Source organism: Diorhabda sublineata, chromosome 10, assembly GCF_026230105.1.
Source record: "Diorhabda sublineata isolate icDioSubl1.1 chromosome 10, icDioSubl1.1, whole genome shotgun sequence".
Lineage (NCBI taxonomy): Eukaryota > Metazoa > Arthropoda > Insecta > Coleoptera > Chrysomelidae > Diorhabda > Diorhabda sublineata.
The window spans coordinates 14,588,742-14,614,465 of NC_079483.1; the positions used below are offsets into that span (position 1 = coordinate 14,588,742).

Below are 25,724 nucleotides of genomic sequence, written 5' to 3' on the forward strand. Positions count from 1 at the left end.
TACTTGAGTCTTGGAGTCTTGAGATATGGCAATATTGATGTGAATATGTCAAATCTGACATTGCCATATTATGATGTACTCAGAATGTGTTGCCATACAAGTGCTATTTCAGTTGTTTTCAGATACTTGAAACATTCATCTTGGTTTTATGACATTCAACGTGGATTAAACCAACAGCAGCATCTCTAGCCACTGTTTTTCGGTGGCTCTCCGAATTCAATCGTAATAGCACTTCGGTACAAGATGGAATGCGTAAAGGTCGTTCAAAATTGGCTTTTGTGCTAGAAAACATCGATGCTGTGCCTAAACTGATATTGCAAGATCGTCATGTGACAAACCGTAGATGCATTGTTGAGGAATATATGTAGATATTGGAGTATCGTATACACAGCGACCAAAGGATCTATTTCACTTCACTCCGATGGGCCCTGAAATCCATTGTAGGGTAGCATTATTTTTCTTGCACCGCTCGTTTAATTTTTCTAGAAAATATCAAACAAATTTTATCATATTGGAGGTTAAAGCTGTAATAGTTGCTTGGCTATCGGATTTGACACATTTCTCATTTGCATAAATTTCTGCTTGAAAAATGCTTGGTGTGTTGCCCAGGGTTTCTCAGTGTTTGGTTCTGAGCCCTTACACACTATTCCAATTCTGTCTGCTACTTTAGATCCTTCCTTATATAATCTAATGGCATTTCTATTCATTTCTTGTGTGATGTTTTGATTCCACTACAAATCTACAGTTTTGTTATTGAGGTAAATTTTTTCTTAAAGCTAACTTTTTCGTTGCATCATACTGATGTATATCCCAGGTTTGGTCATTATTAAGGGACGGTTTTTTGGGGATTCCGTCTCTTAACATTCTAAGTTATGTTTTTTCTTCCACGCTATCCAGATTTATATGGAGATGTGAGAGATGCAGAATCACTTCTAGTGTAGCTGTTGGGAATGATTTCATGGCCCCGTTTGCAAATATGCAAGCTAGTCTTTGTACTTTCGAGAGATTGTTCCTCGTGGTATTCAGAGTACTAGTACCCTAAACGACTGCATCATTAGTGATAATCGAACTTACAATTGCCTCATTGAAGCATACTTGGGCTTTATTTCTACTCGCATACATTGAATACTGCATGAACATTTGACTCTGAAAAAGATTTTTTCCCCTAGATATCGCATAATTTAACAATCGCTCAAAAAAACTCTTATCGATTGAAGGAAAGAAATGCTGAAAAATTCAATAGCGATATTGAAACATCATCTATAAGATCGTAACAAGCGACTAATCATGAATCTCTGCATATGAAACCGAAACTAAATCATCAAGTGTATGGGTATTCCAAGATGAGCCAAATCCAACAAAATTTGTTCGCGCACGGAGCACTTAGAAGCAACTGATCGCCTGTTACTTCGAATATTGAAAGAACATGTTTGTTAAAAGAGAAAAAAAGAGAGAAAATAAATAAGCTGGAGGGGTGAACGTCATGTACTTTCCTTTTGACTTGCATACCTAGATTAGGAGCCCTAAAAAATCTGCATCAAAATCTAAGACAAAATGAAAATAGATCTCCTTCTAGCAGTTTTTCACGCTGATTTTAAAAATATAATGCGTTTTTCCTACCACGTCTGGTTAACTCGCAAATCGATAAGTTCTATTGCGAGTATTCATTCTTGGCCACTAAATAATTAGACTCCCGCGAGGCACTTAGGAACGCGGTCCACGACCTTTATCTACCTACTCCTCGTTCATAATTAGTTAAGGGCTCAATATTTTACAATAAAAAAATGCACAATCACTTGCCAATTGAAATCAAATCGATATCATCTTTTTCCGAATTCCGCATTAATTTAAGGGCATATTTATTGAAAAGTGCCTTCTAAACTGTAAACAACTTCTATTCTAATAAAATATTCTAATATTCTAATAATTTTTTGACAATAAAGCATTTCTCTCTCATTCTCTAATTTATGTTTGCTGTATCAAAACAAGGCGCCCGCTTTAAGTATCTAAAAATTTTCCCGCGTAACCCCAGGAGTTTTTGTGGATTCTCAATTCTGAATTTCGATGGAAGATGCAAATTTTGAAAAAAGTATGAATAAAGATCCCGGGTACAAAAACCAAGTTGGAATGTTACGCCATTATAAAAATCTTGTATGCAACTAGAACGTGAAAGTGCACTTCCTACTTTCCCACCTTCACTATTTCCCTAAGAACCTAGGGGATTACAGATGATGGGTACTACTGCTGGCTGCCAAGAAATTGTCATGAGACATGAGAGATGTGCAGAAAAACAAACGAAAGTTCGAAAGCTAAAATAAAATATGGTGTTATCACTTTGTAAAAAGGCCAATCACCAGATTTTTTACAACAATCACTTATTCGAGATATTGGAAGATTTAACTCTAAGCTAGGGAAAATATCTATTTTTTATGCACGATGAAGTTCCACCGCACTTTGATAGACGGTGTCGTAATTTGTTGAGTAACCATTTTCCGGATCGATGAATTGGTAGAGGTCCAGAAGCTCCGATTCATAGACCTCCTCGGTCATGCGATTTTAATTCATTGAATCACACAGTTTGGTCGTATCCTAAAGAAAAAGTTTATGCTGCAGAGGTAAAATCACATCAAGAATTGAAAGACAGTATTGAACGTTACTTTAATGATCTCATAGCTGACTCCCGAAGAGTCAGAAGATTAGAAGATTAATGGATTTTTTATCAAAAAGTATAGACTTTTCTATTCGTGTAAACGGAGAATATTTTGAACACCTACTCTAAGTTTTATCAAGAGTACCTTTTTGGTTTGAATTTACTTGAAATTTCGCTTAATAAATCTAATATTGAAAAAGTTATGTTTAATAATGCTTGGTACGAGTCGTATAACTGGCACCCTTCATGAGAGTCAGACATAAACACAAATTCATTGGATGTATCAGCTTCCAAAACATATTCGTATAAAATTCCAATAAAATATTATTATTCAGAATCATCGGTTGCTAAATGCTGTTCATCAGATTCTAATAATTCTCTTCTTTCTCTCTCGCACCTATCAAATAATACTTTTTTTGCAGGCAAGTCTACATAATTGGTTTTGTAATTAAAATATCTAACCATTGATATCAATTTCGATTGGTTAGCAGATCGGAGTAGTTACTTATATTGACTTACCAGTTCACATCTGCTTGCCAGGTAGCCATACACAGAAATGAGTTGGCAAGCATACCTAGACATATTCTGTGAGTTAAAAACTATTAGTTGAGATAAAATTGATTCAGTTATCAAAAGAATGAAGGTGATGAGGAAAAAATGATTAAAATTAATTGAATTAAACATAAGTATGAACACTTTTTGATAGGCAAGTTATCATAGGCATATTTGTTTATAACTTATATTTGATAAAAAATACGTCTCATCTAATTATGAAATCGGTGAAGGTCGATTTCCCACGGTCTCCTCTACTATATATTTCTTTGACCAAAGTACGTTATATTTTACCCTGGTAAATTGATATCCAAAATAGTTGTGGTTCAAATTAAAACCTTAGTACATTTTTTTGTGAAGTTATTTTGTATTTTCAGATTAAGAATCTGACTTCGGTATGAAATTACAGTTTTGATGGAACCGATCTACATAACTTTTTGCTTTTTAGTTTATTGACTAACAAAATCCATTAAATTTTCATTGAAAATCAACTCTCAGGAACTATGGAAACGCGTTATTTGATACGATTCCAGATATTTTATAGTATAATGTTCCAACTAAATCAATACCTGTAACTGTATTGTCCCAAATATAAGTTATGAGAATTTGTTTCATCCCTTTCCATTTCAACATCCGTACAGGTCGTCGTCGTGTGTAAATAATAGAGAAAAGGAACGTTATAGCTTCTGTTACGCAACATATGTTGGTAGGGAGTTCGGAGATTAGGCCGTAATGAAAACATTAATAATTGTAATTGTGTACGAATGTACGATTTCAGTACAAAATCAATATGAGAAAATTTAAGGGCCGCTCGAAATTTATGTTTGTACAGAATCCCAACATTTTTTCGTATTTACTGAAAATATTTCTCATTTCCATTCAATCACTTTCCAATTTCAGAGATTTTAATGCAGCATATTAGTATAACCCGATCCAGTATAAATATTGTTAATTGAGAAAGTCGAAAATGAAACAATCCATTCGAAAACTGTGGATTTGGAAATGAAATCTTCCTTTATTATGAGAAGAATATTTTAGAAAATGTACGTACTGTAAGTGTAAGAAAGGTGATAAGAGGAGCTTCAAAATGAGATAAAAACGAGCAACGAAAACTGCTTGATGGCAAGAAATTAAAAATTCACAACATGCATAAGAATATTGAGAATTAGGTGGAAGCTTGAAATCGCTGCTCTGTTTATTCACACTCTCGGCGCTAGGGACTAAAGCGCATTTTTTATCGTTAGCAATCAGTAAATATCAACAAAAATCCTAATTTATGGAACGATATTTCCACGAAAAATGAAACAAAAAAAATATCAATAATTTCATCAATTTAATGATTTTGTCGTAATTATTTCTTGACAATTCTTGCAATAATTTGTTAATGAAATGAAAAATGACCATGAAGGACATGAATTGACGCCCATTAAAGCCAATTGTTTTATCATATCTATTGATGTCGATGTCATTTGAGGTCATTTCGCCAATGGGATCACATTTTGGTTCATTTAATAAATTTTTGTACTAATAATGCCCAGAATTTCTTCCGTTTATCTACAACTATACAAGTAAATGAAAAAAATCCGAGCTCGCTACATGCTTCGATGCAACAGACAGACGGACGGACTTAATGCTAGTAATAGCGCATTTTTTTTTTAAATGCTCTAAAAAATATCCACGTCTTCTGCGTAGTGGTCTTTAAAGTATCTTTGATTCATGCCAGGTCACTCAAAAAAATAACCTCAATGTGGTTTTTGGTTTCTCTTCAAACAATGCCAGAATATTCATATCCCACGGTTTATTTACTGCCTTGACTTCTATCTTGAAGTAATCAAAATATTACAGCTTTTCTCACAAAAATTGTTATAAGTTCTCCAAGCTGCTTTCACTATATATTCACCACATTTGGATTATGTCAGCAGCATCTTCTGGTTGACAACATAACGGAATTATTGAATGAGAAACTGATATGACAACATTAAGCATGATAGAAAGAATTTTTCTGTAAAATATCTACAGTTTTAATAATACTACAATAATAATGTTACAAACATTCTAACGATCGTTGAATGCTTGTAGTACTTTCACTATATCTGTACTAATATTATAAACTTGAAGAGCTTTTTTATTTGTTTGAACGCACTAATCTCAGGAACTGCTGGTTCGAAGTGAAAAATGCTTTTTGTGTTGGATGATCCATTTATTGAGGAATATTTTAAACTATAAAATATCACGCTACGATCAATAGAAACGAAGTATCAAAGAAAAACGTTGCAAAAACAGGAAAACCTTATACATAAAATTCTCGTGCCACAAAACGTCTTGACTGATTTTTATGAAATTTAATATGCATATTCAGTACGTCTGAGAATCGGCCAACATTTATTTTTCATACACTTGAATGTTGAGGGTGGTCCACCACTTAATTTTTTTTATTTTTCGAATGAAATTTATTTTTTTATATTTAAATATACATACAAACCTCAATTTTCACCCTTCTACGATGAAGCTTTCTTTTTTGTTAATTATAAACTTTACTTTTTTTGTCAAGATTTTTATTTTCTAACGGCATTGGATTAAAAAATTCATACTACTCTCAATTTTACACCCGTCTACGATCAACCCAAGTTGAAGATAACATAATATATTTTTTTATATTTGTTACAGATGGTACACTCATGCAGGATTGGAGCCTAGTCTCATAATTCCGGGCCCAAGACTTCGGCAATTAGGTCCTGTATTAGCTATTGAGGCTGTGAATATTGAAGATGGTGAGCTACAATCATTTTAGTAACATTAAGTAGTTGTAATAGATGTTGAAATCAGGTGCACTGATTCACTTCAAATAAAGAGGAATTGAAATTATAACAGTTGCTTAACATAACTTTAATTTCTTGAAATATGTGCGTTGTACAAAAATTTAAAATAAAAATAGTTTTAGGAAAGTTTTGTGTGGTGGATTGAAATTTAATTTTGATAAATTGACTTTTGTATTAATTTTATCATTTAATTAACATACTTTCATATTTTTCACAATAATGACAAAATTGTAGTCCCCTTCCTTTCCTATGAAAACTGTTTTCCTTATAACCTATCGAGCTCACTTGAATATCTGCTCTGTTGACTAAAAATATATCGATGAATGTATTTGGCAATGAACAAAAAATGTTCAATATGGAAAAATCTAAGGAGATTTTTAAAATATAAAATTACGAAACTAACTTCGTTAGAAGAAGTAACATAATAATGGTATGATGCCAATCGGTGCATTCTATTTTTTGTTAGATATTTTTTATATTTTGTTAAATTAATATTGTGTCGCAGTGGTAGCAACTTAATCTTTCGCTTGTTATGTACTTCTACCAGGTTCGCTACTAAAGTTTTGAGATAGACAAATAAAAACAAATATTTATAATTGGATATGGCTTCATTGTTTCTCAAAATATTTCCTATTAAAGTGAATATTCTTTTGCATGCGTTTGAACCAATTGTGAAGCATTGTTTCCATTCTGATAGAGGTAAATCCAACACATGAGATTTGAACGCATCAACCGCTTCTCAGGTATAGAAAAATGTTTTAACTCGCGATTTATTTCTAATCTGCGGAAGTAAGAAGGAATCAATGGGTGCCAAACAAGGACTGTATGGCTAGTGACCCATCAATTCAATATTTTGAATATTCGAAAACGTTTTTGTTTCAACTGGTGTGTGAGAGCTCGCATTGGCTGCGATTGAGTTTTCGAACACTTCTGGCAAAGACATGCTGGTATACTATTTAGAATTGACCATTCTACGTTGGTCTAATGGAAGGTGGGGACAAGTTATTCCTAAAAAACAGGTTATCGTTTGCTTCGAGGCGCTTAGGGCGAACAGCTTTTGCTAGATATAGCTCGTCCTGAAAGACCCAGTCGATTATTGTTTAGATTCGGGTTTTTATCCATGATTCTTTTTGACAGCCAAATGTTCATGCAATATTGGAACCATTGCTCAAATATGTCTCAATCTCATGGTATGTCCCATGTTTTCTAGCATAATTGCCAATTTTGTACAACATTTACGAAATTCATATTGCATCTAAGTGCGACTACCATTAAAATCGGAACACCAGCGAAACATGCTGGCTTGATATGGTTTTTTTCGCCAAAAGTCGGAACGAGTTTATTGGCACACTGCTGTTAGTTTAATATACTTCGAAAGTCATAGAAAATTATCGCAGGTATGATAACACGTTCTTAGTACGTTGAAAGATTTGACATATTCATATCATTGTTTCCATATCTCAAAACTTAAGTAGCACCTCCTGGTTTTTGTCTTATATTCTTCTGAAATTATATATAATCTTAATATTTGATCTCAGTGCCGAATTAATTCAAGTATATATTAGGTTGAGATCACTTGAAGTTGGAAGTGACCGTTGTATCTAATTAACCAATGCTCTCAATATTAAATAAAAATATTGTATTCAATTTTGTATCTAAAACTGACAAATGTAACTAAGTAGTCGACTACGATGGGCAGAGGTATCCAGAGATAACCGGGATTGATACCTAATTTTTTTTAAGGTGGTGTTTACCGGTGTTCAGCTTCGAACGCAGGTGGTGAATCCAGTGCCGAATTACGATTATTAGTCTCTACCACGTTACATGTAGAAATTTCGCCGCCGTTGTTAAGTGTTCACATGGGCGGAACTGCCGAATTCAGGTAAATTATTGTTTCTGTATTAACGGAACTGTTAAATATCATTGGAGCAATATAATTGTTAGCTAACAATTGTCTATCTCAAACATTATCTATTAGTCCAATCATTCATGTAGTGAAGTAGATGAATGGATATAAACGGAATTAATTGGTAGTAAAAAGCTTGTAATTGAATGAAACTGTGCTATTGTAAAGACATTAGTGTTTCACAATATCAAAAACTTTGAATAAAGAATAAAGTCTGTTTTCCTCTTCCACCTGTTTGGGAAGTTAACCTGTAATTAAATTCTCATATCTAGTATTCCAGTATTGATAAATTGAATGTTTATCAGGAAAATTTAAACTCGATTGAAGCACATTAACCACCTCTATTGGAAATAAGTGACAAAGCATAAATCTTTCATGACATTCAATAAACAATAAAAGTTTATTGGAGCATCGAAGTTACTATTAAGCACTCATTTAAATGTATTACGAGTATTTGAACTTCCGTGGATATAGTGCAATCATAGCTAAAACTCCAAAATTATTGCAATCAAGTATTGGAAACTAAATGAGAATGATGCACCGAATCTCAAAGATCTCAAAAACAAAACAAAATCGGGAAAATCTATTTAAAGTCATGAAATAGCTGTATTACGAATAAATCTATTAATAGATGTTTAGATTATAAGGGATGTAAGTAACATTTTCTGGTTGAAAACGATTTTGTACCCGAGCAACGAAGTTCGAGACTAGTGAATATACTCACATCTAGTGAGGTGTATAAGATTTTTTACTATCCAACAGATTTAATCCTTGGATTTCATAAATTTGATTTGGTCCTCTCACATAAGTGAGCAAGATGACGGTTTTATTTTAGATGTCGATTTAAAACTAGAAAATCATATTGGAAGCAAAAAATTTTTTGAAAATAAATAATAATTCATTTCAGATGTGTAGTTTCTTCTCAGAGCGGTGGGCCACATTTAGTTACGTGGTACAAAGATGGCAGGCAACTCCCGAGTACAGGTAGAGGATCTAGTGAAACCCTCATTGTTAACAATATTGGAAGAGAAGATAGAGGCATGTATCAATGCATTGTAAGACGAGCCGAAGGTGATACTGCTCAAGCAGCTGCTGAACTCCAATTAGGAGGTAACATGAATTTTTTCGTATAAGTTTTATAAATCTTTATTCCATATGTATCAACTGTTCGGAAAATTATAGTTTCAGCTATGGAGTGTGTTGAAAAACAAAGTAAAATAATTCATCATTGTCAAAGTAAGATAAAATATGAAATTTGAATTATTCTTTCAAATTATTTGTTGATTTTGATTAGCAACGTATTCATGTCAACGTTAGATTCATAAATAAAGACATTTCTTTGAGGTTTCTTTTTGTTTATCAGTCAAAATGTTCCAAATAAATTCTGCACTCACTTGTCGCATTTGCGAGAAGACTCTGCATGAAGTCGTACAAGATTTGAAGCTCTTCACTTAGCTCTCGAGTATGGAATCGCAAAACGAATCGGTTTGTCCACTTTTGCACGATTCCTTCTCTTATTGGGGTCGAAGTACGACTAGAACTGTCATTACATAATTATAACAGATGGATTTTAACATTTCGGTAGCTTTTATCACTTTTTTCAAAATCAAAAGAAAAAACAATAATATTTCGTTGCTCAAGATTCAAATTCCACGAAAATACTACAGTGACGATCTCACTAAAGAGGCTATTCAAGCAGAGTCATACACTGTAACATACTAGTGTAAATTGATGCAGTAAAAGTATATGATGATTTATATATTTTCATATTTTGAAATTTCATTGCTTAGATAGACTTTGCTTTTTCATGTCAATCAGATAGCTCAGATGTTATATTAATTTCTCACAGAGCTTATTCTTTCTATAAATTTATAATTTATACAGCATTTTCGAAATTCCATTTTGGATCACACAAATAAATTTTACTTTTCTTTCTCCACAGAATTTAGTGGATGCTGGACTTTCAGATATGCCTGAAGCTCTTCGAAATCTATCTTTGTCGTTTGTATTTGACTGTTATGGTATTAAAATTCGTATTGTATAATTTCATCAACAATTATTGTATTCTACTATGAAAATTGAATTCAATTATCAGTTATTACACAAACTAATTTTGTAATTATTGAATGCTGATGTTGTAGTAGAGGTTGCTTCGAAGTAGAATCTTTTGCAAAGACATAATTTCTCAACTATATATTGAAATAAAATCACAATTTAGTATAAATATCCCAACGTGATATCCCAAAATGATGCGGCTCTGGGATACTCAATGTTCACAGTTGATCTATTAATTCCACTTCTTTAATAAAATTCAGGATGCGAGATGACATTAGCAGCTCCTATTTCATATGAGGTTTAATGCTTTGAAACTTCGTAGTCTCTTACACTTTGGGAAAATGTGGGTAGAGGTTTAGTCTTGCACGTTGCATCATCTGCTAATCTTAGTGTCTTTAGATGTCTATTTAAGCAGCAATACCAAGACAAGACTCCTGTTTCCAGGAGTAAATTTTCCTGTCTCAGCACCTTCAGAATATTCCATTGATTGGCTCTTCCCCTATCTACCTTCTTTTCTAGAATATCATCTATTATCTTGTAGCCAATTCCACTGAAAGTTCCTATTAGTGATTTATCCGCCCCTACTTTAGCAGCTCTATCGGCTCTAGCATTTCCCTACACTTCATTGTGTCCCAAAACCCGTTACAACAAATTTCAATTCAATCTCCGTTTTGCGAAAATTTCTTTCTTAGATAAACACATTCTTTAATTACATATATTTTTGGTATACTTGGTATATCGCACAAGCTTAGTCCAAATTTAAATTCCAGATCATTAAAAATTATATTTTTTAACTGTATTTGACAACTTTTTGGAAATTGGATGAAAACAAAAGAGATTTTAAGTAAAACAATGAAGAATGCCGTTGACATTTTGTGTTATTCTGCTCTTGTTCATTTCTAACGTAGTTAAAAGTGATGTCACCAAGGTAAGAAATATCTTAATGAGAATGTGCTGTTGAACTTATGGAAGTAGATGTTATATTACACGCTGCTATAGCCTTACTCTATCTACGAATTCTAAACAACTCCGTCATTATGACTCGACGGAGTAAAAATAAAATCAAAAATTTAATTTTTGGAATATACAAATACCACGAAATGAATTAACAACAAGGTCTTTATCAAGAAGTTGTTCATCGCTACAATTACAATTATAAGTGAACATACAGTATATCGAGTTCATCATTATTTCATGTAGAGCCCTAACTGGTCTTTTTCTAACCATAATTTATCAGATGTGCTCGAACATTTATAAATTGAGGCCATAGATGAACTGTTTAGGCACAAGTCATGATTCTGTTTTCTTGATACTGACTCTCGTAGTAAAGTACATAGACGTCATGGCGAGAGATAATATGTTCAAATTGATATCACAAAAAATATCTGCTGTGACCGTAGAACTCATACGACCCAGTTGTGATTAGAGTCAATCATTTGACATCCGACCACAACATAACAGACATTTTAGAAACATCCTAACCATCAGACAAGAGTGCTAGGCCCTTAACCAACATTATAATTTTTTTTCTCTTGTTGATTTTTTCATTTCAAAAAATATACTTCAATTTGCAAGTTGATCACTACCAAAAATATGTGAGTTATATTTAATAAACTACGTTTTGTGAAATATTGATAATGCTCTTGAACGTAATCGTTATTTTCACAATTCCAGACGCTCCTCCAATTCTCCTGTATAGTTTCATCGAGCAAACACTTCAGCCAGGTCCCGCTGTTTCCCTTAAATGTAGTGCCTCAGGAAATCCGACACCGCAAATATCATGGACTCTGGATGGTTTCTCATTACCTAGCCATGGAAGGTAATTACTTATAATTATTTCAGCATCAATTATACAATCATGATTTATATTATTATCCATTTCTTGATTAGCTCATGAATATTCAATGAATTTTTCGCAGTTTCTAGCTTTGTTTGAAGCAATTGGTCATTATACAGGATCCAAATACTATATAACCAAATTTCAGCGCCAAGTTTAGGTCAAAATTAAATTCAAATGAATGTTTGTAATACAACACAGTTGCCCTTTATAGTTCATAGGTTAAACCAGTATGTCGACCAAAACTATACTTATGTGCATAGAAATCGGCCTACTGTGAACTTTTGACTTTTACTCTAGTTTCAGATCAAAAAAATATGCTGAAAGACAATTTAATATGCTTTAATTTGAGTATAGATGTATGAAAACTTATTTCGACTTCCTATATTTAACATAGTGAAAGGATCGTGTTTGGTATAGGAAGTCTAACTCTAATAATGTTCTTTTAAGTTCATTTCATAAAAAATCTATCTAATTTAAGTCAGAACTGTATGTTGGTAGGTAATTTTTTGGAATTTTTTAACTATCCAAGACATATCCGATGTGAGGATGACATCAGAGAGTAGCTGCTGGGAAGTTTTCAACTGCACAAACCAAATATTCGCGCTGGTTAGTGTTGTATCCAGTTTGTATCAGAGTGTCTCAACGAGAACGTAGTAGACCGCTCTGAAATGAAATCTAAACCGGTCTCTTCTTGTGAATGCGAGCAATTTAAGATGTAGGTCTATCTAGGTTATATTCTTTGGAGGATATCGATATTCGTTGCAGCTTCAAGCAGGAAACTATGCCATTCCACCTTTGAGGAATGGCACAGCATGTTTTCGAATTGATGGAACTTCCAAACAATACAGTAAAAGTAATATTCATATTTTAATAAATATTATTATTTTATTATCAACATCAAAAATTACTTTCTTTGTTATTGAATTGAAATATTCATCTTCTGCTTCTTTATTGTAAGAATTTTGTGCCGTTTAAATTTTTCCGTCATTGCATTGTGAAACATCTCTTTGTCTAGTGTTTGGTAGTGAGTTGATCTGATTGAATCGGTTCTAAATTGAAAGATGCCTTTGAAATTTGTTCTTTTTATCTTTTCCAGATAAAGCAAAATGTCAGATCTGCAAACTCAAATGAGATAAAGTATTCAGATTTATTGGTATATTTCATTAATTTCGAACTGTCACAATAAAACGAACCAAAAGTTAATCATCCTCAAACGGTAGGTAGTAGATAGACCAGTAAATATTAGTACAATTCTTCGGAATACTATGTATATACGTATACAATATTATCACTCCATATATTCAATTTTCAGAAAATTTTGCATATTTTTTTATTCCTTGAAAAGACCAAAATAAAAAGGGTGATAAGTTTCCAAATTGACACCTTGTATGTATTAGTGCAGAAGCCAGAGCCTGATAATGCAGTTTAAAAAAAATGGAATTTTCTTTAACTTGTTCTAAAACAAATTATATTGAAAATGGTATTAGTATTTTTAGTACAATTTTTAACAGTTTCTCGCACTCCGTATATTCACTGGAATTTTGAAATACTTCATAAGATAGTCGGAAATTATTCTTATTGCATAGTTATGATGAACTGTAATTTCAGAAAAATGTAAGCAATAAACTTTTTGCCACTATGGAATTATTTATACGACATCCATTTTCTATATTTTGAAATGCTATAAAACTGGAAGAGCTAAAGTTGACAAAACTTAAATATAACGCTGTTGTCACAGGCTAAATTGTACATACGATTTGCTATGGAAATTTTTCCAGAGGATATGTGCGCACTATGACCTGCTATAAGTTCAAGATTGGTTTAATTGAACAACAATGTCTTGAAGGCTTTTGGTAATGAAAGTCCTTAAATGTGTGTGTGTGTGTGAGTGTGTATGTGAAAGAAAATGGCTTGGAAGCAACTCCATCAGCTTCAGATTTTCTCAATATTACTACTGAAATATTAATTTTAATATCCTTGATATAATTTACTAATAGATCTAAAGTTTGTCGGTTATATATGCTTAAAAGGTGTAGTTTTGTTTAACAAGTAATTGTAACAAATTATTTGTTTTATGAATGTGATTGCTGCATCCAATAAAAATGTGATTGAGATCAGCACAAGAATTATCATCACAGGTACAGGCTGATGATTGTATAATTCCCATTTTGGGCAAAGTATCTTCCATGACCAGTCTTCATTCTTGCTGAGTAAAATTTCGAATTTGTGCATTTGGTAGAATATATTTGTAAAGGTTAGGTGTTATTAGGTATTATTATATCTAGTTGTGAAATTGAGGAACAAAATTTATCAAACTCGGACGATGAAGAGTACATGGATGCAATTTGATAACACCTAAAATGCTAGTGTAAATTCGGCGTTCATTCGACAGAAAAAAATACACATTTGGCAAGCTGTAACATAAATTCTGCAAATCACCGCTCGTCACTAGTACTTACAATAGCGCTGATATAAATAAAGAAACAAATTTTAGGAGAAGGTTTAAAGGACAAGAAATAAATAATAAGATTCCTGTGGCATCTGTGGAGAGCAGGTGACGACAGTATAGGATGACAAACATCAAAAGGAAAAAACATGGATAAGATCGCATGGAGAAAAAAAGCGCCAAATTGTAATAGTTAGACAAAATCCAGTTTTTTCCGAAAATCGAGGAGCAGTATTAAGACTAATAGAGTGCATTGTTAAGGGATATTTTGAAAACATAAAATCGTCAAAAGAAATCGACATTAACATTAACATTCTAATTTATTATTTAAATAAAGATTGGTAATAGAAAAAAATTTATTCTTCATTTTTGGATGAAAATTTTATGTTTACGTCAAACCAGTATTATTATCCATAACGTCGAACTCTATTTGGAATTCTACAGGTAACAAATCAATCATCTTTCGTCTAAAGAAGAGTAGTTCATTGCATTCGTCCGACTGCTGATTAATTTGTTACGCCAATGATTTACATTTAGCACCGTGAATAAATCATCAAAGTGCTTAACTGCATGTGTTTCGTACTTCGTTTCCGGTTAATTAGAAAGCAATTTTGGGTTCGTGAACTTGGAAAACTAGTTTTGGAAACTTTCCGGCAGTTTCAATGGGGAATCTTAACGTTTGCATATATGAGATAGTTCAACAAAGATTATTCAAGTTACTTAATTGAAAATATAGTGAACAAAGAACTTAAAATAGGTGCTTTATGTTGAAACGAATCACTATTCAAAGAAGACATCAATTTTGGAGATTAATATTTCATCCAGAGCATGAGGAAGGGATTCAGCTCTCTATAACGCAATGATTTTTGTATGAGTCTGAAATGATAACATTTTCGACATTGATCTATCAATAGTTTCACTCAATTTCTTGTCATTGGGTAAATTTTTAGTGCGATATTTATTAAATACCATGCTGTTGCAGAAAAACAAAACTTGCTTGTCTCCTATAAAGATTTTTTTTGTAACTGAATAATACGAAAGATATTGATTTGCAAGATAAAATTTTTTCATGTCTTTTTGGCAGTGAATTTGTTTTAGATTGTATCAACAATTGTGTTATCATGTATGATAGTTGTCATTCAAACTCCTCTCTTTTTTTCAACAAGAATTTCGTTTTTCCGAAGAATTTATGAATCTCTCATTTTCAAGGAAAGTTGCCCAAGTTAAAGTGGTAACCTTAATTTGCTCTTATGGTATCACACTAATTGATTTCCACGTCAATAATTCTTCTAAATTGTTAAAAATTATGAAGGTAGATACAATGCAACATATTTAGATCTTCATCGAGATCACTGACAATATCGTTCTGGTTCTGAACTCAACCGGTTTATATTTGGAAATTACAAATACATCCTGAATGATTCACTGATTTGATTTTTTTTAGTCTATCTCGGTTGTTTATATTTTCTCCATTATTTGAAAAACCAGACTACTGTAAAATCAGTTTTTCGACGTAACCAAATTTTTAAGTCTCAATTACTTGATGTGTACTTCAATAATCATTGACACATAAAGATAAAGAGGAGTCTTCAATATCCTGACTATTCACGCTAATCCAATGCTTTGTGCCTTTCTGAAATTTCAACTTATAATTGCTGTGCTCATGTTACCTAGTACTTTTGGTACATCACATCAGCAAATGCTTAGTTGATAAATAGCTTGAATACTTTGTTCACGTTTTCATTGCAGTTTTAAAAAATTTTTACAACTAGGTCCTCTGAAAATTGCCCTAAATTGCATAGATTATTTAATTCATTTCACTCCATGTGGTGGCAAGCAGCTTATCATATGAAGAATAATTTGATTCAGAATTCAGAAGAATGATTTGATTCAGATTATTTGATTCAAATAACACTTGATTCTCTAATGCCATATTATATGTAATTTTCAAAAACGTAATCGTCGATAAAATGTCAGATCTAATCTTGCGTAGAAATGCGTTTTTTGGGTTTTCATGAGTACTCCAAAGTTACAAGGAAAGCTCTTTCTGTCCTAATATTTCCCTAATATGTATCAGAGTTGATCAGCTATGCTTTCGAAATAATGTACCCTCCTTTCAATCCATGTATCGACGAAAATTGATTCCGTAAATAAATGAGAGAGTACAGAGATTTGATTTAGACAGATAAAAACTAATAGCTATAATTGGATATGGCTTTTAAAACATTCTCCATTCAATCTATACACTTCGCATGCGTTTGAACCAATTGTCGATCCATTTTTTCCATTCCGATTGAGGAACATCCAAAACATGTGATTTGAACGCCTCAACCGTTTCTTCAGCTTAGAAACTCGTTTACCTCGCAATTTATTTTTGATCTGAGGGAATAAGAAGAAGTTCCAAAGGTGCCAAACTAAAGAGTGTACGGCGGATGACCCATTGATTTGATGTTTTCACTGTTCAAGAACGTTTTTGTTTGAACTGATGTGTGAGAGCTTGCAGTTTCGTGGTGGGGAATAATTTGTTTTCTGCGATTGTTTCGAGTACTTATGGCAAACAAATGCTGGCATACTATTCAGAACTGACCGACTATACCGAAAAGACAAGCGACCATTTGCTTCGTACGCGAGCAACTTTTGTGGAATTTGGCTCGTCTTGAAAAACCCACACAGTCGATTGTTGTTTATCTTCGATTCATATACATCTTTCTGTACACCAATCGACACGAGCATTCTTTTGAGCGTTTGTCAAATTATGCGGTATCCAACACGAACAAATCTTTCTGAAAACACAAATGGGTATGTAATATTGAGGGTATGCAAGTGGAACTGAAGCCCACGTATGCCTTAGTCTTACGGTATGTCACAAAACGATCTTGCAATATCAGTTCGCGCACACCATCGATGTTTTCTGGAACATCAGCTGATTTTGGACGACTTTCACGAAATTCATCCTGTAGCGATATGCGACCATGATTGAATTCTGGAAACCAACGAAACACCTTGGCTCGAGTTGGTGCTTCACCACCCAAAGTCGAAGCGAGTTGATTTAATCCACGTTATAAAACGTTCTGATTAAGTTCACAATTGAAAATGATGGAAATGTTAGATTTGACATATTTACCTCAGTGTTGCAATAACTCAAAACTAAAGTAGTAGCCCTAGAAATCTTAATGCCAATTTTTTACATTGAGAAAATCTTGTTAAAGCGATTAATAGTAAACTTTGATGGTTAACGAGTTAATAAGAAAAGTTGCATAAAAAAACTCTTGTTAGATACATATTTCGATGATGATGCTAATTTATAAATTTATAAAATCTTTAAAACTATTCCAAAAACAAATCTTTAAAAACGTCAGAAGCGACAGTTTACTGAGAGCATTCGTTTAGTGGCTTTAGAAAATATATCTGACAACGTCGCATTTTATGCTGTACATTCATTTTAGACAGAGTAATCGAAAATCCATTTGGAAATTTAAATTATTAATGGTTACCAATTTGAAGTTGAACAATATCAACTTAGTATTTGCTCGACAACCAATTAGGAAAACTCAGCATAGTTAATCGGAAACAAAATAACTTTATCGAAGAGAAAGGTAGTCAGAGAAAGGAAAAAGTTGCTGAAAAATATCTATTTAAACTAACTGGACCGTTAAACAAGCTTTTCATTAGGTTTCAACGTATATCCAGATAAAGTACGGAGAACATAAAAAAATTCATAAATCTTCATATTAGTTATAAAATAATATTCTACACACCGAATTTAAATGTGCTTCGTTATTGTCGAAAGCTGAGAGAGATAATCCTTAACTACCTTCCTAATTCCCTCATCGCTTTCACACTCAAAGTCGAATAATTTGTGAATTGGGTTCTCCCTAATTGCCTAGACCCTAGATCATTTTTGTTTGAACCTTAAATACGGTTCCTACCACGGGATAAATGATAGTGCCATAAGAAAATCATGAATTGAAAATAATTCACAAATATGGTAATAATTGAACCAAAATCGAATGGTAAGATTTTTTAAGAATGTACAGAATAAACATAAATAAATTGCAATTGAACTATTAAAGCAAATACATCGAGGTAGTTTGTTAAGTTTTCTATCTTGATGGCGACATGATCTTACCTTCGCCCAACGAAGATGTTGATGTAAGTAAACACCAGTACGACCTATCAGATCAACAATACCACCCAGATCATTATGAATTGAGTGAAGGAAATATTAATGAAGAATTCTCTATCAATGCCCATTTTTCACGGTCATTAACAAAACTTCACTCGAAGATTGACACAGAAATAGTTGAGGAAAATGAGTATTTCCCTCTACGGATCCATCAATTGGAAAGAACTACTTCATTGTCATGATAATATCAATGGTGGAGTTTTTAAGATACAGTCATTAACTACTTTGACTACCATTGACATTATTCCCTCCAGTTTATGTTAAATAGAACGAAATATGAACATTTTATGAAAAATTAAGATAAATTTGATCCTGACAACATTCGTTGAATCAAATAGCCACAATAGATGTCAAACTTCCTCGGACTCTCCACTATCAATGGTTAAATGTTCTCATAGGTCTAATTAGGATAAAAATGAGTTTTTGGATGTCCTAGGAATGTCTAATTTAACTTCTGTGTCTTCAAAAGGCTTTCATAAATTTTCAAATAACTCTCTCATGTATTCGTTTTATATTCGAAATTATTAACAAAGTCTAATATATAGATGTTCTTGAAAACTAAATGAAGGCTTGAGTTGCACAATTTCAACTTCAAATAAGGAACTGGAATGTCGACTGGCTTGTCAAAATCCGTACTAGATGAATGTTAGTGTTGCAAGAAAGAAGGTAAACTAAAATCAAAACTCTAGCATAAGTCAGGAACGAGCAATAGTATAATTATAATAATTAAAATATAAATAATTAAAAATCGGCTACAAACTTCGATGATGTGTAGGATAAAGGACTGATATAGACAATACACAAAATAAACTTTGAAATGATCAGAAATGCTACTAGGAAAATTGCACCTATTAGGTCTTACATCGCAAATGCAGAATAGTCATAAATGTAGTCAGGTCGTTATGGACTACTTCAAAGAAATAGGCGAAAGTAAATGCCACTGTAGCCTTTGCTGTAGCAGGCATCTATCATGACGTGACTATAGGTGTCATCAATATTTGAATGATATACCTCAAGTGCTATTTTTTTTAATATGTTTTTGACAAACTGAACTGGAAGAAAATGAAAACACTCAAAATATCGATTTTGCTTTTGACCTGAAATGTAAGAGGATATCATTTCATCCAGTTGATAATAAGAATAGGAGACATACTTGAGTTCTCTCAGTTTAAACCTTGAGATGATTTGTCGTAAGTTCTCTGCTAGATGAAAATGAAGAACACCTGCTGATCAACTCATAAAATGAATGGAATGCACTAGAAATTCGAGATATTGATATGCACCAATTCAATCTGTGCGTAATTCCTCTTAAATGCTGATACATGTTATTTACACATGACTGACGATTGCAAAGATCAATCCAGTTATTCATACAAACCTTTACGGTCCCAATTAAAATCTTCATTTCTAATTCTTCTAGAAAACCTTCAATAATCTACTATGCGTTTTAATTTACCAATAAAGCAGAGATAAATGAATGTTTCAAGAATTTATATAAAAATTTAAGAATTTGTGTATGGTTAACATATAAAACAGGTTAAATTGGCCCCTCTTATCTAGAACTAGGCATCTATGCATCAAATCTTGGAATTAGATGAAGAAATTGAGCATTCATGAAACTTTCTTAAGAATTAAAATATTAGGTTATAGTATATTTTTGTACTGAATTTTAGTTCTTTTCGTAACTCAGTATTATTTCCTAAGTGTAAAATTCTCCTTTTTCTAATCCACCTTTGTTATTCCTGATGACAGACAGACATTATAGATACCTGTGGAAATAGGTTAATGATAACTTTAGTAGCTGCTGTTGAAAGTTGGATAGTTGGACACTACATAATGAAGACGCACGTCTCTGAATTTTGCCCCTATATTTGCTTCAGTTTAATTTGACAGGAGATTGTTTCATCATTGTTCATAGCTCTTGAAACAGCTTTTCTCAGCCTCTTGGTCGACGACCCACCCCCAAAGCTCCTGTACTGCCCACGCACCATGATAAAACCGGACATAGGTAATCAATTGAGCGGTTTCACACTATCTGTAGTCTCGTCTACATTTTAAGAAGCTGATGCTTAACATCTTCAGCACAACCATTAATTTGGCCAGCTACATATAGTATCGGTGGAAAAATATATGGATTGAAATTGTTTGGTAAAATTATCTTCAAACCTAGTTTCTACAATCTGTGTTATAGCTGGCGAAATAAGGTCTTTACTAATGGTGTAATATGGCTAGTTTCTATGATACTTTGTTAAAGGCAAGTGAAACTTTTTCATTCACAGAAAAAGTTTTTTTAAATGATGATTGCTCTTCATATGAGTTCACAGATCTTGTTAAGGTACATACTATGAAGTTTTCACAACTGGCATTCATTAGATTTCTTGCTGTCTCTTATCAAACTTTTCAAACAAATTATACGTATAGGTTTTTCTTTTCCACTTATTTCACTAGTGGTAAAACCAAAATTCAATATACTGCATGCTTGAAATAATGGTCGATTATGCACTTCTAACTTAGAATGGCTTTACAGAAATCAAACAAAAGGTATCGAATAGACATCTGCAGCAAATTTAGCAGATTTCGTTTCGTATTTTTTTTAAATCGAGACCTTTAATAGAATTGGAGGTATTGAATTTACTAGGGCCCATATCAATTGAAAATCGGTGAGCATACATTCATAATGAGTTATTATCTTTTCCAGTTTATGTTTTCTATGAGAAGGTTGTAATTAAGTCATATTTCAACTTACTACATTAGCTGAATTACCATATGTAATAAGTTTTAGTCTCCTGGGATACTTCCTCTTGTTAGAAATTCCCACCATTTTCTAATTAAGGCAAAGCAAGTACATTTTCATGGGTCCGATGTAAAGTTTTATTGCTACGAACTGAGAGAGTAGGTAATAATAATAATAATGTGTTGTGTTTCTGTGCGAAATATTTCTATGCTGAATTGTTCCATTCCTAAAGCATTGTCAGGTTATGATTCAAATATAATCCTTAATTAATGATTAGACTAATCACTACAGTTATATTTGACAAGGGACAGTTTTCGAAAGTACAATGTTATCTTTAGCATTGACTAATAAAACTTTATATATTTAGCAACCAACAAGTAATAACATAATGTATAAATTTGATGTGATCCTTCAATAAAATTTCCAAACTTTCTGCAGTTTCACGATTTGAGAAGATTTCATTATAATAATCTTGACTAGTATGAATAGTATATAGAAACTTTAGAAACGCCCTGATCACGATAATTTGTTTGGGGTATCTCATTCGGAGTTCCGTCTTCTTCCGTCAAGGAATACCTTTATTTCTATTTTGAAAAATCAAGTATTTTAAGTATGAACTAATTGGAAACTTTTATGTTATTTTAAATGTATAATATGCCTTTCAAAGATAGATGGAAAATTTACTATCAATCGGATGTAAATTCGGAAATAAAGTGAAGAAATGGAAAAGTCATGAAGATATCATTGCATACGAGGGTTGCTACTTTTTGTTGTTTTGAGATAAGCAAATTAAAACAAAAATATGTAATTGATTTCTGCGATTGATTTACCTGGCAAAAAAATGTTGGTGTACCATTCAGAATTAACGGCGACCATTTGCTTCTGAGTGCTTCGTGCTCGAACAATTTTTATTGTATTTGGCTCGTTTTGAAAGAGAGTGCTAAAGTCTGAATTGTAAATATTATGAACTAATAAATGAAGAAAAGATCAAAATTGCATTGGGTTATTGTGATAAAATGATATTTGCTTCTTAAATACAACTCTATCCTATTTTTTTTTTTTTTTGAAAAAAGAAAGATGGTTTTTGGCAAAGTATGGTGGACACGCAACGAAGAACATCAATATCCATTGAATGGAGAAATTTAAACCAGTAACAATTCACTGAAAAATAAATGAAATTGAAAGAGTAGAGAATGATTTTGACTCACATTGTAAAGGATTCACTGGGAATATTTCAATAAATCATTACTCTACCCTTAGCAAATAATTTATTCTGTATATAAAGTTTAATGTTGCCGTAGCAACAACACTTATACGTCTTTCTCATTGAATTACAGCTGAAGGTTAGCAAATTGAGGACTCAACTTGGGTTTCGTTCTATTTATTGATTAATACAAATTATTGGAATAATAATATTTCATTAATTTTTGTCGACAAACACAAACATCAATTACTCAGACATATTGACATGGCTGATTAGGTATTAAGACCTTTCAAATAATGCATTACATTACCAACACTTCTCTTTAAAAATTATAGCGATGAAGTCATCACGTTCACATAGATAACTTCAAAAATAGAAAGGTATCCTCGCGAAAAGTTTAATCAAAAATTAAAATCGAGGAGTTTTAGGATTTTTCCTTGAAGTTGTCGGTTTACGAAATATCGAATTTGTTCCTTTCATTTGCACCATACTGTATACAACTCTGTAGACTGATTAGTTGGTGAAGTTAGACAATTTATCTCGAGCCTCACCTCCAAACTACTCGTATTATTCGTATTTTCTATTTTACTCAGCATTGAATTGATATTGGGTCATTACCGATATGCGATTTGATCTAGTTGTATTTTATCTAGGGAATATTGTAAATGATGCGGAACGGCAATTTGTTGAACCTCCTCTCGCTGTTAATAGAAAAAGCTCTGTATCATAGCCGAAAGGGCAGTAGCAATCCTTCCAACGTATGGTTAACATCAATCAACGTTCTTTAATATCAAATAAAACAAAGTCTCATACATTTATCGTGTTTCATTTCAACAACACAAATTTTCATTGTAAATTCCAACGTAGTCAATTCTGTTACTTTTCAACGACCAAACTATTCCACACGTATTAATCTTTTTGTTTCCATATCCCAATTTTGTTTTTCTAGTTCTTGTTCTCAAAATCTCCCAAAATCTCATTGTTTCAGATTCGTAATTGGACAGTACGTAACCGTTCATGGAGACGTCATCAGCCATGTTAATATCAGTCATGTGATGGTAGAAGATGGCGGAGAATATATGTGTACAGCAGAAAATCGCGCTGGAAAAAGTTCACACTCTGCAAGGTTGAATATTTATGGTGAGTATAGAAAATTTATTATAGATCAAAGAGTCGGCGATCATATTATGTGCGTTTAGCGTATTAATCCCAGAAAAATATTTCTTGAATTACTAACTACTATACTATTGCAAATTTCACCACTTTGATACATGAAAAATACATTTTTTGCAAGGAAACTACGTAGACAAAACAACGCATTTTTACTATGCAAGCAATGGGTAGTGGTCACACACTTTTTTAACTTGGATAGTGAAAATAAATGAGATAAACTCTTTTTCTTTCGAAGAACTGCACTCATATCCACCGTATTTATCTAAACTTGGAATTCCAATTTTTTATATCAGTTTTTATCCATTGCTATTCTATATATGTGTCCTATGTGTCCCCGGTTAGATAAATCGACTCTTGTGAATGATAAAAAATTCTCGATATAAATTTTCATATTTGAGAGTTCAGCTCTGCTTCTTGAAGACTAATATCTATCATAAATTGGAAATTTCCAACAAAACTAATTATTTCTGCAGTAGAATTATTTTTCTATGTAAAAAGTAATCCCAAGAGCGCAAACCATATTACACTCGAGAAATTCCAATTCCCTCCGTGTGGAGATGCCTATGGTAGTAGATTGGTAGCTGAATCCACATCCTTGCCCTTCCCCAAAGAAGGAACTGCTGTAGTGCCCGCATTCTTTGTAAAAACAGCAGCCTAGGTATTTGCTGCATAAACTGAATCACACTGATTCCACCCCATTCTAGAATGTTTAAGATTGGTTTGATGGTAATGTTGATGTCTACGAATTGAGATGTTAGATGAGTTGAATGGGGGTCTGATTCAAATGATTTTATCAGTACGCTATCATCATCAAAGCTATATATCGAGTTTACTGTTTTATCCAGTGATTCGTTGATATACAGAAAAGAGGGAGAATATCAAAAACTTCGATATGTCCAGTACGATTGCTCTGGATTACCCATATTTCTCTATAGCTTCAGTCCATACTTTGGTGACATAGACTAAGGGATCCTCGGTTTATTTAAGTTCACGAAAGCTGGACGCTGCTGATGTTAGCATACTTTCTCCATGACCTTGACAACGGTTAGGACTAAAGCAATCGGACGGTAGTTGTTGGGAACCGTCTTCTTTCACTTTTTTTGATTTGGGTTTAACCCGAGCAAGTTTCTAATCTGCCCTTTTATATGATAAAGAAAATAGTTTGCAAATCGGACCTGTTAGTTCAACTGCGAATTTTATAATACGATTCGTGGTATTTCATCGAGGTTTCATTGATGTCCAAGCCTCTGAGAGGTTTTGCTACATCTCAGTGTCAAAATTCTATTTTTGGTATCGGTGAACCAACTCTAGTCAGGATCTGTAGTAGCTTTCTCCGCGAATCAACAGTGTTGAATTTGGAGCAGACACACTATCCAACAAGTCCGCCTTCTCTTTTGCGGCCACTGCGATTGACCCATCTTCTCCAATCAACGCGCAACGGTAGAATTTTTGAATCAATAAGCATTAGCTAACCGCTTTTGTTATATACCAGAAAGGCATTGATCCATTCGGCAATTGGAAGTTTGTTTTTGACTCTCTCAATACATCGTTCTTTGCAAGCATCTATGGTCTGCTTGCCTGACAAATTTTTTCTAAACATTTATAAAGCTGAGGTACCCTTTTTAATTTTTCAATAGTTTTTTTTTAAATTACTTCTCTCAATGGAAATTCATATTCTTGTACATTTCTAACAGGAAACAAATATTATCAGTTGGGACCACCTACACAAACAATTTTTGCCCACAATTAAACGAAAAATTGAGCAGAATTATTTGAAAAATTAATTCATTACAAAGTAATGTGGCGCACGAACCTTTCTAATCATTTGTGTGGCAGTGAATGTCTTCCGACAGTAGATTTATTCGAATTACGGTGCGGTCGTAAATTTTATCCCCTTTCTCTCAGGAATTAGGAACGGGATGAAATGAGAGTAAAATTAGGTCATTACCGGGTATAACGACAATCAATCGAATGCAAATATTTACTTTTTCAAAATTTTTATCGGAAATTAGAGTTCACACATTGTCCCTCAGATATTGTTAGCCGTAGAATACTTTTGCATACATTGAATATAAGCTGAGAATTGGTTCTTTTCCAAGTAGTGAAAGTCAGGTTCGTTATCAAAAAACAATTTAGAAAGATGAAAATATAATCAAGCT

At 32.8% G+C, this 25,724-nt stretch overlaps 1 protein-coding gene across 3 annotated transcripts in view; it reads left to right on the plus strand.

The window, feature by feature from the left end:
- The window catches only part of LOC130449318 (cell adhesion molecule Dscam2), a 241,842-nt gene that overhangs the window by 116,354 nt on the left and 99,764 nt on the right, over positions 1-25,724 (plus strand). For all 3 annotated transcript variants that reach the window (XM_056787055.1, XM_056787058.1, XM_056787056.1), the window contains exons 6-10: positions 5,870-5,973; positions 7,765-7,903; positions 8,835-9,037; positions 11,657-11,801; positions 23,381-23,532. In XM_056787055.1, coding sequence (XP_056643033.1) covers positions 5,870-5,973; positions 7,765-7,903; positions 8,835-9,037; positions 11,657-11,801; positions 23,381-23,532 — 743 coding nt within the window. The remainder of the gene's footprint in view (positions 1-5,869; positions 5,974-7,764; positions 7,904-8,834; positions 9,038-11,656; positions 11,802-23,380; positions 23,533-25,724) is intronic.